This window comes from Engystomops pustulosus, chromosome 1 (genome assembly GCF_040894005.1).
Source record: "Engystomops pustulosus chromosome 1, aEngPut4.maternal, whole genome shotgun sequence".
Classification (NCBI taxonomy): Eukaryota; Metazoa; Chordata; class Amphibia; order Anura; family Leptodactylidae; genus Engystomops; species Engystomops pustulosus.
This window is the reverse complement of record NC_092411.1, coordinates 147,407,577-147,425,272: the sequence shown is the minus strand read 5'-3', so window position 1 is coordinate 147,425,272 and position 17,696 is coordinate 147,407,577. Positions and strand designations below refer to the sequence as shown.

Genomic DNA, 17,696 nt, shown 5'->3' with positions numbered 1-17,696 from the left:
CCAATAAGTTATGTCTTCCACAGCCCCCCTACAACCTCTCCACTAATGTACCCCATAGTCCCCCAGTAATGTTTGCAGCCCCCAGGAAGTCCCACCACAGTCCCCTCAGTAATGTGCCCCACAGCTCCCCAGTCATATCCCCCAAAGACAACAGTAATGTCCCCAACAACTACCCACTAATGTCCCCACGGGCTCTAGTAATCTCCTCACAGTAATCAGCCCCCCAGTAATGTCCCCTTCAGCACCCCCGTAAAGTCCCACACAGCTCCCTCAGTAAATTCCCCTAATGGTCACTCAGCAAAGTCCCCCACAGTCCTCCCCAGTAATGTCCCCTACGGCCCCACCAGTAAAGTCCCCCACAGCCCCAAGTAATGTGCTCTCCCTCTCAATGTATAATTAAAAGTAACACCTTACTTCCTCTCTCATTTCCTCTTCTCCTCGTGATGCAGGACAGCCTGTAGTGACGTCATCATACTGCCCCTCATGCTCCCGGCACTGTAGTCAGCTGCTTGGAGCAGGAGACAAGGTGTAATGACATCACTGTGTCTCCTGCTCCCTGTAGTAAAGTAGGACAATAGTCCTGCTGAGTCAAGGACATCCGGAGCACAGGCCCGGATCTTATTGACATAGTGAAGCCCCTGCCTCCTTGATATATCACTGTGAGGGCTGTTATTGAAAAGTTGAGGCATAGAAAACAAAGAAACTAGCAAATTGCTGGGGCGAATAATGCAAATAAATCAATAATTACAGAATTCCTCTGGTCTCAATATGAAGAGAGTTTCATGGCAAGGGTGATACTCCCCTGAAGAAGCCACAGGGCTAGGTGGCGGAACGCGTGGGGAGCCAGACCCCCTTCCTGTTATCCCGGTGATATCTTTTCATTTATTTAGCCATTTCACAGCATATAGAGCTTTGATTGTATTTACTTATGCTTTATATTATACTAGGAAATTGATTGTATTGTGCGGGAATTACAGGGGAGAGGGTTTTACAGCAACCACTGCTTATTCTTTGCACATATCCACGTGCTATTGTAATCCGTGCATCATTTTGCACATATTTGACTGATTACATAGGATATGAATTTTGCACATGTTGGTGCTTTTAAATGTTTTTAACTTGTCTGTAGTATGAATTTAAATAAAGATATTTGATATTTTTTCAAAAACTATGGGGCACATTTACTTACCCGGTCCATTTGCGATCCAGCGGCGCGTTCTCTGCACTGGATTTGGGTCTGGCCAGGATTTATTAAGGTAGTTCAGCGCCATCCACCAGGTGGCGCTGCTGCGCTGAAAAGCATCGGAACGTGCTGGAGTTCACCGAGCCGGGCGGAGTGAAGGCATTTTTTTTTAAAATGCAGCGGTTTTTCCGAATCCGTCGGGTTTTCGTATGGCCACACCCCCCGATTTCCGTCGCGTGCATGCCAGCGCCGATGCACCAAAATCCGATCGCCAAAATCCCGGGGCAATTCAGGGAGAATCGGCGCAAATCGGAAATATTTGGGTAACATGTCGGGAAAATGAGAATCGGGCCCTTAGTAAATGACCCCCTATATACTGAGTCGGTACCTTTAACATGTTTCTCTGTTTGTTCGCACTGAAATACAGTGTAGGAGTATGGGACATATGACGCAAAAATTCTTCCCAAGAATAAAAAGACCATAGATAGCTCACTATTAGAATAATTCAATTGCTAGATTAGATTCCCAGTAATTGACCATACTGTACATAATCATACACAGAATTTTGATTTAAAGCACATTTGAAAACTCATTAGGACATCAGACTCACCGGAAAGCATATGAAAAAGAAATCAAAGTGAAAGTGACCACATGGTGCACTATCATTACAATGGAGTCTTTTCTCCATGCGTCCATATACAAGGTAGCATATGTAGAGTGTGCATAGAAACTGCCTTGAATAAGATATACAAGCGAAATTTCCTTGGGTACAGCTACGCCTGACTTCCAACCTGTATGTCACCAAAGAGAAAACAAAATTGTTTTAGAATTGTTTTGCAAGTAAGATGCAACCAACATTAGAAATAGAATAAATGAACAGGAAAGAAGCTAATAACGGAACAAATTCATGTGACAGAAATAAGGTGCCATGCTTAATTCATCATTCCACTGGTCCTTTTAGAAACACCATACATTTCCCATGCTTCCTATCTCCCTATGCTAAACAAAGGCTTCCTGTTCCTTCAATGACAACTGTGGTCAGTAACTTGGTTTATAATAGGGGCTTAAGAGGACGTGGTTTGAACCTCCTATTTCCTGTTAAAAATGATATGTGAGAGGCCACAGCACCTCAGAGAACACATTCACTACATCCCACAATACCATAAGGAGACAGGTGAACATTGCTCACAATACATTCATATTATAGCTCAATGCTGCTAAGCAGAAGTCAGAAAAAATACATTCTGTATACTGTTACAAGTCAAGGACAAGATCATATGTCTATTTGGTGACATTGTCCCCAGACTTATAGAATGAAAAGAAGGATGTTTGTCACATGTGAAAAATGATGTACAGGCTACTACATTCTATCTGGTGTAAAGCCATTGAAGACCTCGTGAATATTAGCTAGTAAAATAGTAGAAAATAAAGCACTATGGATTCTTTGTATGTAGATACCTTGTAAACTCTTGTCAAAAAGCGCTCATCACTTACCTTTGATCTTCTCAGATTAAGCGGACAAGCTTATTTAGGACCCCAAACATATCCATATCATTTCCGAACAAGCACATGAAGCCAATGAGCATACATGAAGCCAATAAGATATTTGGTGCATATTTAAGTAAAAACAAGACAATTTTGTAGGATTTCACTGTCTTGTTCTCCTCCCGAACAGAACCAGGAAATAAGTTAGCCAGTTACAGGCAGGAGGTTAGGCAGCAATACATTCAATTTTCCATGGGATGACCAAATCTGATCCAGATTTCAAGCAATGGTGCTATAGTACTTCAAATGCTTTACATAGACTTTATTCAGTGATAAAATCTCAAAAGGCACTGCTAATTATTGACAGCAGATAAATTGGTGCAATGTTTTAGGCTACAGAAACCCTTCAGGCTGAAAGACATACACAAAGCATATACCTAGCAGAACACATGAAGAGTAGAACATATGCATTAATATCACTTGTTTTTATTGTTGTCATGGAAACGATAAATTTGGATATTTTTTAACAAATTTTGAGATAGTGCAAATGATCCTTTCCTTCTTTGCACTATTGGATTTCCTTGGACCCAGAAAAAGCATTCTTTTATCAAGTCCGGCACATGTGTTATAATCGGGTGTTGCTGAGGTTGGGTTAGCTACATCACATTTTTTTTTCTTTTTGCGTATAATATAAACACGTCAGGGGTAATTCAGCATGGCTTATAACCTTTCTTTCCTCCTAACCAACTTTCACACCAAGTGTTGGTGCAGGTTATAGCACAATTCCATGCAAGGCAGGATTTGGCATAGAATTTTTCCAGGCCTATTGTGTGCCAAAGAAGAGGAATATCATGGCTGTCGCACATCAAATTACATCAAATCCAAGCACTATATAAGTGGAAATAGAGAAAGGTAATAAAATGTAACCAACAATAAGAGGATGATTGCCGTGATTTCTAGAACCATGATATATAAATGAAGATTATTATTAATTATAAAGCACTGGATACATGTGAACAACACAACAGTACATATAGACACCGTTCATACTATAAGAGACAGCCTGTCATATAGTAATAGAAAAAAAGTGCTTCCATAATGCTTAGTGAACTGTTTGGATAGTGACTAGAGATGAGCGAGTATACTCGTCTGAGCTTGATGCTCGTTGGAGTATTAAGGTACTCGGAACAGCTCGTTGCTCGGACGAGTATTTCCCCTGCTCAAGATCGAGCATTTAATTAAGAAAAGACAGTGAAGAACAGTGAAGAATACAATTAAAACAGTGAACACAGTGAATACAGGATCATTTAAGTGAAGAACACAGTGAAGAACACATTGCAGATGTTCCGAACATCTGCTCACTTAGCGGAAGACACGAGCGCCGACGCTAGATCAGGCATGCAGGAGCGAAGGATGAAGTGGAGCGGGGCTGGAGCGGGCATGGAGGAGCAGAGCGGACATCACTGAGCGGGTATGGAGGAGCGGGGGCTGGAGCGGGCATGGAGGATCGGAGCGGGCATCATGGAGCAGGGCTGGAGCAGGCATGGAGGATCGGAGCGGGGCTGGAGCGGGCATCACAGAGCGGGGCTGGAGCAGGCATGGAGGATAACAGTGAAGAACACACTGTGGGGGCTGGAGCGGGCATGGAGGATCGGAGCGGGCATGGAGGAACCGGCATCACGGAGCAGAGCAGGGCTGGAGCAGGCATGGATGATCGGAGCAGGGCTGGAGTGGGCATGAAGGATCGGAGAAGGGCTGGAGCGGGCATGGAGGAACAGAGCGGGCTGGAGCAGGCATGGAGGAGCAGAGCGGGGCTGGAGCGGGCATGGAGGAGCGGGCATCATAGAGCATGAGCGGGGCTGGAGCGGGCATGGAGGATCGCCGTGGGGCTGGTGCGGGCATGGAGGATCGGAGCGGGACTGGAGCGGGCATGGAGGAGCAGAGCGGGGCTGGGCGGGCATGGAGGAGCAGAGCGGGGCTGGAGCGGGCATGGAGGATCGGAGCGGGGTTGGAGCGGGCATGAAGGATCGGAGCGGGACTGGAGCGGGCATGGAGGAGCAGAGCGGGGCTGGGCGGGCATGGAGGAGCAGAGCGGGGCTGGAGTGGGCATGGAGGAGCGGGCATCACAGAGCAGAGGGGGGCTGGAGCGAGCATGGAGGATCGGAGCGGGGCTGGAGCGGGCATGGAGGATCAGAGCGGGGCTGTAACGGGCATGAAAGAGCAGAGCGGAGCTGGCGCAGGCATGGAGGAGCGAGCATCATAGAGCGGAGTGGGGCTGAAGCGGGCATGGAGGATTGGAGCGGGGCTGGAGCGAGCATGGAGGAGCGGGCATCACAGAGGGGGGGTGGAGCGGGCATGGAGGATCGGAGCGGGGCTGGAGCGGGCATGAAGGATCGGAGCGGGGCTGGAGCGGGCATGGAGGAGCAGAGCTGGGCTGGAGCGGGCATTGAGGATCGGAGCGGGCATCTCAGAGCGGAGCAGGCGAAACGGGGCTGGAGCGGGCATAGAGGATCAGAGCGGGGGCTGAAGCGGAGGCTGGAGCGGAGCGGGGCTGGAGCAGGACCAACAGCACAGAAAGAACACAGTGAAGAACAGATTGGAGATGTTCCGAACATCTGCTAACTTATCGGAAGACACGCGTGCCAAGGGTGTTCTTCACAATAGTATGTGAAGAACAATGGGGGTCATTTACTAAGGGCCCGATTTGCGTTTTCCCGACGTGTTACCTGAATATTTCCGATTTCCCCTGAATTGCTCCGGGATTTTGGTGCATGCGATCGGATTGTAGCGCATCGGCGCTGGCATGCATGCGTCGGAAATCGGGGGCGTGGCCGAACGAAAACCCGACGGATTCGGAAAAACCGCCGCATTAAAAAAAAAATCTGTCGCGGAGCTTGCACTTACCTTCACTCAGCCCGCCTCGGTGAACTCCAGGGCGATCCGATGCTTTTCAGCGCAGCAGCGCCACCTGGTGGACGGCGGAGGAACTTCCTTAATAATGTGTTCTTCACACATATTGGGGCAGAAGTTCCCGCTGAAGTTCCCTGGAACGCACAGGAATACACCGAGCCGGGCTGAGTAAAGGTAAGTGCAAGCTCTGCGACACATTTTTTTTTTAAATGCGGCGGTTCTTCCGAATCCGTCGGGTTTTTGTTGCGTGCATGCCAGCGCCAATGCGCCACGATCTGACCCCGTGTGCCAAAATCCCGGGGCAAATCGCCGCAAATAGGAAATATTCGTTTAACACGTCGGGAAAACGCAAATCGGGCCCTTAGTAAATGACCCCCATTATCCGATCAGTTAGCAGATGTACGGAGCATCTGCAATGTGTTCTTCACTGTGTTTTTTCAGTGAAAATATCTGCAAACATCTGCAATGTGTTCTTCTTTAGTGTTCTTTCAGTGAAAAATGCTCGAGTCTCCCATTGACTTCAATGGGGTTCGTTATTCGTTACGAGCATCGGGAAAAGTTTGTCTCGAATAACGAGCACTCGAGCATTTTAGTGCTCGCTCATCTCTAATAGTGACACAAGTTTTGGCATTTTAGCTGTTTACCAAAAATATTAGAGACACACTTAGATAATATGGGCCTGAAGTGCAAGCTATCAGCTTTAACCGTGGTTTGTGTACTGTTATTTAGTACAAAGTACATGGTAAAACCACACTTCATTTGAAACACTTTTGGCCAATTAGCACTTTGAGAAGTCATTAACACGGATGTCCACTTTGCTTCATCTACTATAAGCTCAATAAAATGTAAAAATGCTATAATTGATTTGTGTTATTCTGACAATGGATATGTATATAATTCTAAGCCAGGGGTGCAAACCTATTTTGTCCCAAGGGCCGCATTGTCATACCACTACCCTTCAGGGGGCAGCACTATTAACCAAAACCCTAGATGCGCCAAAAACTGTAGTAGACAGTAAATACCCCCAGAAACCACTACTGCATAATAGTGTATTTGTATAATAAGCAACATAGATCCCAGAGCAGACTACAATACAGCGCACAAAACTGACAATATTAATGATGGTGGAAATTGTCTGAACCCATGCAGCAGGTAATTGTGAATAACTGGCTGCATACAGGGCTCCGATTCCAGTACTGTTCCCCGCCTACAGCAAAAGATTGGAAAAAATCCTAATAAAAAAAACCGGAAAGAATCCTAATAAACAAACAAAAAAACCTTGTCAGCCAAAAGGAAATCTGTAACAGCTGTCCAGCCATGTAGACAGGCCATTAAGGATAAGTCACAGCTGACTTCTAGCATAACCCAATGGGCATCTATCATTTAAGTGGCAGATGTCTCAGAGCAGACCTTGACAGCCTTGATATCATGATGAAGTCTTCCTAGGACAGCATATGTTCCATTATGTAGAGATATTTGTGTCACATTCCAGTATAGACCCTTACATAAATGTTATCAGTAAGATATTACATTGTATTTATCTTACAGCTTCAATAGCTGTGATGACTTACTAAGGAAATCCCGAGGCGTCATAAGAAACGAGCACATAGTTGTTTATCTAGTTTATCTACAGATTGATCATTTCAGTAAATTAATTAAGGCCCCTTTAGACAGCCAAAAATTTTCCTAAAACAAGCCTGGCATGTGATGACTAGAAGCTGTTCTTTAATAGTAGTAATGCCTCTACTGTACTTTATGTCTCTGCTAAGGCATGCAACTGACTGCAGTTACCTGATCTGAACTAGATGTCAAAGTTAATGCCCTCTTTAAATGGAATAAAAAGGTGCCATGGGGGAGGTGAGTTATCTTTCTTTTATTTTATTACTATTTGCAGCACATTTGCAGCAACTCATTTACAGGGAACCTACCACCACAAATCTACCTATAAAGGTAGATCGGGTGGTAGGTGGATCAATGGGACTAAAAAAGTGCGGGGACGTGAGGATTAGCCCTTAAAAGGGCTATCCTCACGTCCCCGCACTTTTTTTAGTAACTTTTATTATACTTTTATGCAAATTTTATTATGCGGCTACTGGGGCGTGGAGTAGCCGCATCTGAGGTTACTAAAAAAGTGCGGGGATGTGAGGATAGCCCTTAAAAGGGCTATCCTCATGTCCCATTGATCCACCTACCACCCGATCTACCTTTATAGGTAGATTTGTGGTGGTAGGTTCCCTTTAAGGATTTTTCTTCCCAGTGAGGGCCTTAAAGTGTGCCTCAATAAGCATTGCATAGATCAATAGTCCAGTGTACTTGAGGAGAATAACTCTTTCTGGTCATTATAAGATATATATTCTGTATTTTCCAGCTGTTTTCCACTTCACAGTCTTTATCTACAATTTGCAGTCATCTCTGAGCTGTTGGGTGGAGACCTGCTTGTGATGCTTTCTCCATCTCCAAAGTGCTTCTATGTAATCTTGTGCCTTCTGTCTATCTTGATAACAAGACAAAATCCAACAGATATTTCAGTAAGAAACTTATGTTTATAGGAAGGGAGGGAACCTGGAAAATCAGTGGTAGAAGAGGGAATATGTATTAAGATATGCTACAAAGTTTCTTATATTCACTTTTGATTCGTAGTGTCCACTATTGTGCAGAAATGAGAAAACATATTCGGCAGCTAAAAGAAACTGTCTGTGGTTTTACAATTTAAATGTCCTCTAAAACATTATGGTTAAGCATGGTGGCAATAGTTACTTACCATGAAACGAAGAAGAAGGATTGTAAAAAAAGTTGTGTTCAGTGAAGAAAAGCAGGTAAGAGCAGTAAGACCATGAACAACTGTAGAAGAGGAGTTTCCATGCACTTTCCGGAACCTTTTCTGCTTCTTTTGGCCGCAGTTGACACCATTTGCTAAATGGCTGTAGAGGAAGGCAGAAACCTTATTAATGCATTTAAAGTGAGTAGATGGTTATGGTACGGAATACAGGCAGTCCCCTGGTTGCGTACAAGATAGGTTCTGCAGGTTTGTTCTTAAGTTGAGTCTGTATGTAAGTCAGAACTGTATATTATTGTGACCCCAGTCAAAATTTTTTTGTTCTCTGTGACAATTGGATTTTAAAAATGTTGGGTTGTCATAAGAACCAGGATTAACAATAAATTCAAATGGCAGACACCTTTGATAACTGTATATTGTAGCCTAGGGCTAAAGTACAGTAAATTACCCACATCCAGAGGTCCATTTGTAACTAGGGGTTGTGTGTAAGTCAGGTGTTCTTAAGTAGGGGACCGCTTGTATTTATATGTCTAGAAGATGACAGCTGTATTAACCTGTAGGGTTAAAAGATGCAGCAAAATTTGAGGTTTCAGAAAGCTCTAAATGCATTAGGTGAAGAATTACACACATTAGAACACATGATGGCAAAAATCAATGAATTTAAGGCCTTGACAATAATGAGTTCATTTATTTATGCCAAATAATTAGAAACCAGCTTTATACTCAAAAGAATTAAAGTAGAACAGAGCAGACAATTGACAGTAGTTATGGTAGAACTATGGACACTACCTATGTTATATACAAGTGTGTTACAAGCCCTACATATCTAAATCTGTGACTTGAACAACATCACATAAAAAACAAGGAGCTTCATCCGTTTGCTAGCTATGTTTAGTATTGGAGGTAATCATACCTCTTGTATCCCTCAGCAGTTTCCCTGTGCTGCTCTATGACCATGATCTAAAATTAGGATTTAGCTACTAGGAGATAGAAACATAATCATTGACTGGACATATTACAGTTCCTTGTGTGGTTCCTTCTGATTGTGTAACAAGGTACTAGTCATGGTAGATCTTTCAGAGATTCGGCTGATTTACATCTTTAGTTTGTAAAAAGGTTTTCCCATATAAAAGATGACTTCATCCACACAAAACCACTGATATATTTCTGTAATTTTTAAAATAGTTTTTTAAAAACTTTTAAGGATGTAGCCCTTTAACAGTTTTGTACATGCGTTTCTTTACTTCCCCCTGTCCAAAAGCCCTTGTTCTTTCAGTTGACTGTAGTTGAGTTGAGCTGTATGAGGCTTGATTCTGTTGAACAAATTGTACTTGCTAGTGCCCCAATTTAAAGGAAACCTACCAGTTAGAATGGCAGGGGTAAGCAGTAAGTACAGAGCACCAGCTGGTGCCGGTACTTACTTTTGTTAGTGTGATCAACCGCTGTATCGCGGTTTTAACTGTGCGCGCGCAACGTCTCCGGCATTTCCTATGTAGGTGCGCACGCAGAGCCGAAGCCTCTTCTGCTCTAAAGTTTAAAAAGTGTTAAAACCGCGATACACCGGTTAATCACACTAACGAAAGTAAGTACCGGCACCCCCTGAGCTGGTGCTCGGTACTTACTGCTTACCCCTGCCATTCTAACTGGTAGGTTTCCTTTAATAGTCTGTGCAGTCTGTGCAGTCTTGGGAACCCAGTAAAAAATACCATAAAGGAGGAAATTGACAAAAATGCATTTGTGCATTTGTATGGCTCCACTGTGAGGTCCAAACTAGACCTCCTCTTTATTCTTAAGGTTGCTATGATCACAGAGATACCAAATGTATATAGGTATGTTTACATATATACTACACCCCTAGTTAAAGACGGACCCCTCTGCCCACTGTGACCTCTGGTGAAGCTCTCTGGATTTTTTACTATAGTCCCAGAACGGAATGATCAGCTGAAAGGTGTCTGTAATGAAGCTTTATTGATAATCCTTGGTTCAATGACAGCAAAAAATGTTGAAACTCCAATTGGCACCGGGGCAAGAAAAATGTTGTCTGTTACTACAATTATCAATATACAGTTTAGACTTACATACAAATTCAACTTAAGAACAATCCTATGGAACCTACATTGTACATAACCCGGGGACTGCCTGTACTTTGGAAACTGTATGACCTTAAGATGAATTTTTATCCGGATTTCTAAAAGTGGTGAAATAGTTAAAAAAGTGTTGATTTGGGGGTGGGATTTTTTATTTTTTTTAGATTTTTTTAAGGAGATTTTTTTCTAAAGTAAATACTATGGAACAACGCTTAGAAAAAAATCAGTATCTAGAACATTTGGAAAAGAAATGATGGAACTATGAATACCACGAAAAACAAGAGAAAATGCCACCATTTTCATATTGAGGGTCATTTACTCAGGGCCCGAATCGTTTTTTTACAGCGGGTTACGCAAATTTTTCCGTTTTGCGCGGGGTTTTGGCGCATGGGATCGGATTGTGGCACATCGGCATTGGTGTGCACGCGGCGGAAATCGGGGGGCGTGGCCGTAGGAAAACCCAACGGATTCGGAAAAACCGCCGCATTAAAAAAAAAGTGTCGCTTGCACCCGGCAAGGCTTGGTGAACTTCAGTGCATTCCGACGAACTTCGGTGCAGCAGCGACACCTGGTGGACATCGGGGGAGCTACCTTAGTGAATCCCGGCAGAACCCAAATCCTCCACACAGAACGCGCCGCTGGATCGCGAATGGACCGGGTAAGTAAATCTGCCCCAATGTGTTTAATATACTCCTGTTGCCCTGCAGCTAACATTGGACCACAACCCTTTTAGACAAATAAGGTTATAGATTGTGTAAAGCCACCCTTCAGGTCTCTGTCACTAGTCCTGTCACCACTACCTGTTGGAGCAGCTCACAAGGATCCCATCCCAGCCTTTATCTAGTTATTTCATAAATTATTCATTGTAAAATCATCTATTTTTTATCATGTAAATGAGGCTGGTCACATGGTCAGAGGCAGTGATGTCACCCCTGTTACCCCTCCCCTCTCCTCCCCCTGCTCATGTCTGTGTGTAATGTATAGTAAAGCATTGCTAGTGCCTGTGCTTTACCTGCTGACATGCTCTCCCTTCTATACACATGTGTGAGACACAGACATCGGCTACACAAGTACCTGACATGTTCTGCTATAACATGGCTGCCTGCAGCTGTTGTATCTCTCCTATTCACTCACAGGCAGCAGGGGGCGCCAGCACCAGGAAGCATATGGAGGAGCCATTACACCATTATGCCTCACATCATTATACAGACTGTCAGTCAAGCACTGGGGGTTGTGGCTGTGCCTCCCACTCATGAATAAACTGGACAGCTTGAATATGCTAATGACTCATCGGACATTTCACAGGTCATTTGCATACAGCTTTAGGGCCACATTGCTTAGGTTTACAGGCATGTAGAGGGACAATGAAGTGATAGAGGAAATGCTCTCTAATGGCAGTTTATGAAAATATATTTAGTTTAGGGAGGTTATTTTGCCTGACGGGTTCTCTTTAAGCTACTTATTGTTCAGACCAGTATATTCAGCAGGCACATGCAACGGGTTTGACTGAGCAACCTTGTTTTTTTGTAAAACCGGACTTGAACTATTGCAGTAGAAAGCTTAAAGGACACCTGTCATCAGGTCTGTGTCACTTGTCCTGTCACCTCTACCTGTTGGAGCAGCTCACAAGGATCCCATCACAGCCATTATCTAGTCATTTCATACATTATTCATTGTAAAATCATCTATTCTGTATCATGTAAATGAGGCTGGTCACATGGTCAGAGGCAGTGATGTCACTCCTGTTACCCCTCCCCTCTCCTCCCCCTGCTCATGTCTGTGTGTAATGGATAGTAAAGATGCTATATGTGTGCTGCATCTGCTGACATGCTGCATCCTCCTAATATACAGGTGAGAGACACAGACATCAGCTACACATGAATCTGACATGTTCTGCTGTAACATGGCTGCAGCCTGGAGCTGTTGTATCTCTCCTATACACACACACATGCACACACAGGTTGCAGGGGGCGTGGCCACCAGCACCAGGAAGCACATCATTATACAGCCTCACATCATTATACGGGCTGTCAGTCAAGCACTGGGGGTGTGGCTGTGCCTCCCACTCATGAATAGAGTGGACAGCTTGAATATGCTAATGACTCATTGGACATTTCACAGGTCATTTGCATACGGCTTTAGGACCTCATTGCTTAGGTTTACAGGCATGTAGAGGGACAATGAAGGGATAGAGGTAATGCTCTCTAATGACAGTTTATGAAAATATATTTAGTTTAGGGGGGTTATTTTGCCTGACGGGTTCTCTTTAAACATGTGTTTGTCCTTACCCTAAGGTCATATTCACATATCAGTGTTTCTTGTTCATAAGCCAGACAAGTAGTAGCTTTAAAATACAGAAAAGGTACAAATATTTTCATTATAACTTATCTCTTTGAAGTTTCCATTCCATTTTGCTTACAAAAACTATTAATAACTGTTACTAATAAAAAAAAAAACAATTTGGACAAAAAAAATTATAGAAAAGAGCTGCTGCTATAAAGTATGGTTTAGGTCGGGATTCCATTGATGGAAGGCAGATTTGTTTAACAAGGACGACTTTTCGGAGTACTAAACAATGACCTTTTCACCCATCAAAAATTTTCCAAAGTTTTGAATAGTATACATTTTAAAATAATAAAATCCTAAATTTTCAATTTATCTCCATTTCTGTATAATGCAAACCAAGATCATAAACTTGTTACGCTGTCATCATATCGCCACCCATACACATTTTATTAAAAAGTGATCAAAAGGTAGTTTATTCCCCAAATGTGTGTGAAGCTATGTAAAGTCTCATTATTTTGCAGGACCATATGAAATTTTCATTCATACAATTTTGTGAACAGGACTACCTTTTGTTTAATTTTTATTTACATTTTTATGATGGTGAAAAGCAACGATTTAGGTATTTGGATGTCTTTTTCCATTAGAGGGGTCACCATATGGGACAATTATTTTTTTTTGTACATCAACATTTTGAGACATGGTGCCGGAGACATGAGGGGTCTCTGGCCTCCTAATGTTTCTGGTAGGGGGCTGCGTAGGTCCTGCCGGGCATAGAACTGCACTATAGCCCCCAACGAATGGAGAAGGCTCAGACAGCTATTAAAGCAGAAGAAGAGTGAAGAAATCAGCCAAAACCTTTTTGAGGCTGAGTATATTTGATGGTGAGCATTCAAGAAAACTAGTTCTCTTCATCATACACTCACCGGCCACTTTATTAGGTACACCTGTCCAACTGTTCATTAACACTTAATTTCTAATCAGCCAATCACATGGCGGCAACTCAGTGCATTTAGGCATGTAGACATGGTCAAGACAATCTCCTGCAGTTCAAACCAAGCATCAGTATGGGGAAGAAAGGTGATTTGAGTGCCTTTGAACGTGGCATGGTTGTTGGTGCCAGAAGGTCTGGTCTGAGTATTTCAGAAACTGCTGATCTACTGGGATTTTCACGCACAACCATCTCTAGGGTTTACAGAGAATGGTCCGAAAAAGAAAAAACATCCAGTGAGCGGCAGTTCTGTGGGCGGAAATGCCTTCTTGATGCCAGAGGTCAGAGGAGAATGGGCAGACTGGTTCGAGCTGATAGAAAGGCAACAGTGACTCAAATCGCCACCCGTTACAACCAAGGTAGGCAGAAGAGCATCTCTGAACGCACAGTACGTTGAACTTTGAGGCAGAGGGGCTACAGCAGCAGAAGACCACACCGGGTGCCACTTCTTTCAGCTAAGAACAGGAAACTGAGGCTACAATTTGCACAAGCTCATCGAAATTGGACAGTAAAAGATTGGAAAAACGTTGCCTGGTCTGATGAGTCTCGATTTCTGCTGCGACATTCGGATGGTAGGGTCAGAATTTGGCGTCAACAACATGAAAGCATGGATCCATCATGCCTTGTATCAACGGTTCAGGCTGGTGGTGGTGGTGTCATGGTGTGGGGAATATTTTCTTGGCACTCTTTGGGCCCCTTGGTACCAATTGAGCATCGTTGCAATGCCACAGCCTACCTGAGTATTGTTGCTGACCATGCCCATCCCTTTATGACCACAATGTACCCAACATCTGATAGCTACTTTCAGCAGGATAATGCGCCATGTCATAAAGCTGGAATCATCTCAGACTGGTTTCTTGAACATGACAATGAGTTCACTGTAATCAAATGGCCTCCACAGTCACCAGATCTCAATCCTAAAGAGCATCTTTGGGATGTGGTGGAACGGGAGATTCGCATCATGGATGTGCAGCCGACAAATCTGCGGCAACTGTGTGATGCCATCATGACGAATCCTTCCAACACCTTGTTGAATCTATGCCACGAAGAATTGAGGCAGTTCTGAAGGCAAAAGGGGGTCCAACCTGTTACTAGCATGGTGTACCTAATAAAGTGGCCGGTGAGTGTATATAATCTTATGCATGAAACGGAAAATTCTCAGCATTTTATACACACTAGGCATGATCATCAAAGGATATAAAAAAACTTTTAAAACCACAGATTGATAAATATTATTATTTACGACAAGACGGCAATAAACACACTAAAAACCTGTGAGGCGAGAAAAGAGAGCCCTCTTATCTGCTTGTGGCCTCCAGGTCAGAGATAGGAGGTCATGAAGCTGGCATGAATGTTAAGATCACTTTGTAAGGTGTTGAATCTCCCCATTAATTTATACTCCTATTCTTTCCTTTCCCTCTGTGTCTTAAAATGTCCCATTAAAATAGTAATCTGCAAATCTTACATAGTGTGGTCCTCTCTGGAGAAATGTGCACTGGGAGATCTTTCCTTTCATTTTTAATATCAGATCGGTGCGAGTTCATGTGCTGATGGAGTCTCTGGCATGTTTCCCCAACATAAAGGCCTTTGGTTGGACCACATTAGAAGACCTTAGAAGACCTGCCGCAAAAGGTCCCCTTGATCTTATGTACCTGCTGTGATTGAGGTACAGGTACCTTGTCACCTGTGCGAATGTGCTGGCACATTGAAAGGAAAGATCTCCTAGTAGCTGCACATTTCTCCAGAGAGGACCACACTATGAAAGATTTGCAGATACTATTTTAATGGGACATTTTAAGACACAGAGGGAAATGTGAGTATACGTTAATGAGGAGATTCAACACCTTACAAAGTGGTCTTAAAGAGAACCCGTCATGCAAAACAACCCCCCTAAACTAAATATATTTTCATAAACTGCCATTAGAGAGCATTGCCTCTATCCCTTCATTGTCCCTCTACATGCCTGTAAACCTAAGCAATGAGGTCCTAAAGCTGTATGCAAATGACCTGTGAAATGTCCAATGAGTCATTAGCATATTCAAGCTGTCCACCTTATTCATGAGTGGGAGGCACAGCCACACCCCCAGTGCATGACTGACAGCCTGTATAATGATGTGAGGCTGTATAATGATGTGCTTCCTGGTGCTGGTGGCCACGCCCCCTGCAGCATGTGTGTAAATGTGTGTGTGTTTAGGAGAGATACAGCAGCTCCAGGCAGCCATGTTACAGCAGAACATGTCAGATTCATGTGTAGCTGATGTCTGTGTCTCTCACCTGTATATTAGGAGGATGCAGCATGTCAGCAGATGCAGCAAACACACTAGCCATGCTTTACTATACATTACACACAGACATAAGCAGGGGGAGGAGAGGGGAGGGGTAACAGGAGTGACATCACTGCCTCTGACCATGTGACCAACCTCATTTACATAATAAAGAATAGATGATTTTACAATGATTAATGTATGAAATAACTAGATAAAGGCTGGGATGGGATCCTTGTGAGCTGCTCCAACAGGTAGAGGTGACAGGACAAATGACGGGTTCTCTTTAAGATATTCACAGTCATCGTGCCAGAAGGAAGTAAAGGGGAATATTGTATATACATTGAATAAACCATTGTTCCAAATGGAAGCTGTCAAGTGGTATAGGATGTGAACTTGTTAAACATCATATTTGCATTTTTTTCTCTAAGTTATAGCCAGGGTCACTGTTGTATATAGAACCTGATGTATAGGGGTGTACAAAGATATCATAGGGCCCTATTACTAAATTTGTCATGGTTCTTTGCAGCTCCTAAGCAGCCACACTGACAGCCTACATGGTAAATACAATGCTGCTAATGACCTAAGCACTTGTTGATTTCAAAGGGTTTTTGAGATCAGATAGCAAGATAATAACTCTGTCACCTGGAGGAGGACCTCCTGTTCCATCATTGCAGATTCTGATCCAAGTCAGACTTTACGTGATGACAACTCATACACAGCCAACGATTAGCCTCGGTGGTTACACATACATGAATGTAAGTGGATGAACGGTTCAATGAATGATTAAAGTGTCTTTTTTATTTCCATCACGTGCTGAATTGTGCTTCTCTTTAGCAGGTGTGTATGGTGTATATTTTTTTGGAGCAGTTCCAACCGCAGAAGAAACAGCTTTCAGTAGCAATTTGTCTGAGGCATGGAATGGAGGAAGAGTGGAGTTTGCATTTTAAAGGTTGAATTCCACAATTAGAATCTGCAGCATGTGGATGGGATTTGTATAAATCCTTTCCACGATGGTGCTAATATCAATCATGCAGGTTAGCCATCAGTCTTTTTGCAGCAAATAACCTGTAGTAATTTTGTAGTAATGTGTTTGCCCAGCCTAAAATAGAAATGTTTACATTTTTTCAAGTGAATGGATAAAGATGGAGTGTTCAACAGCCACTACAAAAATGCAAAGCAGCATACAGACCAATGTAAACATTAAAGAAGTTGAACATGACCCTTCAACTCTCACCATAGTGATCTATCCAAGGGATAGATAAGGTTATAGAAAAAGATTAAACAGTAGAGGCTTCATGTTGATCAAATAAGGAGATCTACTTTAACCCCTAGGCGCACCAGGACGTTATAGTACGTCCCCGGGGCTACATGTTAAGTGCACGGGGACGTGCTATAACGTCCTGCTTCTGGCACCGGCTCACGAACGGAGCCGGCACCAGAAGCAGCGGCTGTCAGCTGTCTATCACAGCTGACAGCCTGCGCTAACACCCGCGATCGGAGCCGACTCTTCTGTGCAGCTCCAAGGACTGCCATGTCCCCCGGAGCTACCCGGTCTCCCTGGCAGTCAGACCCATTCCGGGTCTGACTGTAAAGTGTCTAAGCATGCGCCTGCATGCTCAGACAGTTTACACTGCTCTACAATAAAATAGTATTGTAGAGCAGTGTATTGAACTTGAACCAGTGATAAGAGCATCACTGGTTCAAGTTCAAGTAA

General features: G+C 43.5%; 1 protein-coding gene across 2 annotated transcripts in view; it reads right to left on the bottom strand.

Annotated features, from left to right (window-relative positions):
* Positions 1-17,696, bottom strand: part of CERS1 (ceramide synthase 1) — a 34,840-nt gene that overhangs the window by 10,760 nt on the left and 6,384 nt on the right. For both annotated transcript variants that reach the window (XR_011856480.1, XM_072156305.1), the window contains exons 2-3: positions 8,340-8,499; positions 1,794-1,974 (exon numbers count right to left, since the gene is read on the bottom strand). Coding sequence is in view for 1 of the 2 variants with exons in the window: in XM_072156305.1 (XP_072012406.1) it covers positions 1,794-1,974; positions 8,340-8,499 (341 nt within the window). In the remaining variant the exon portion in view is untranslated. The remainder of the gene's footprint in view (positions 1-1,793; positions 1,975-8,339; positions 8,500-17,696) is intronic.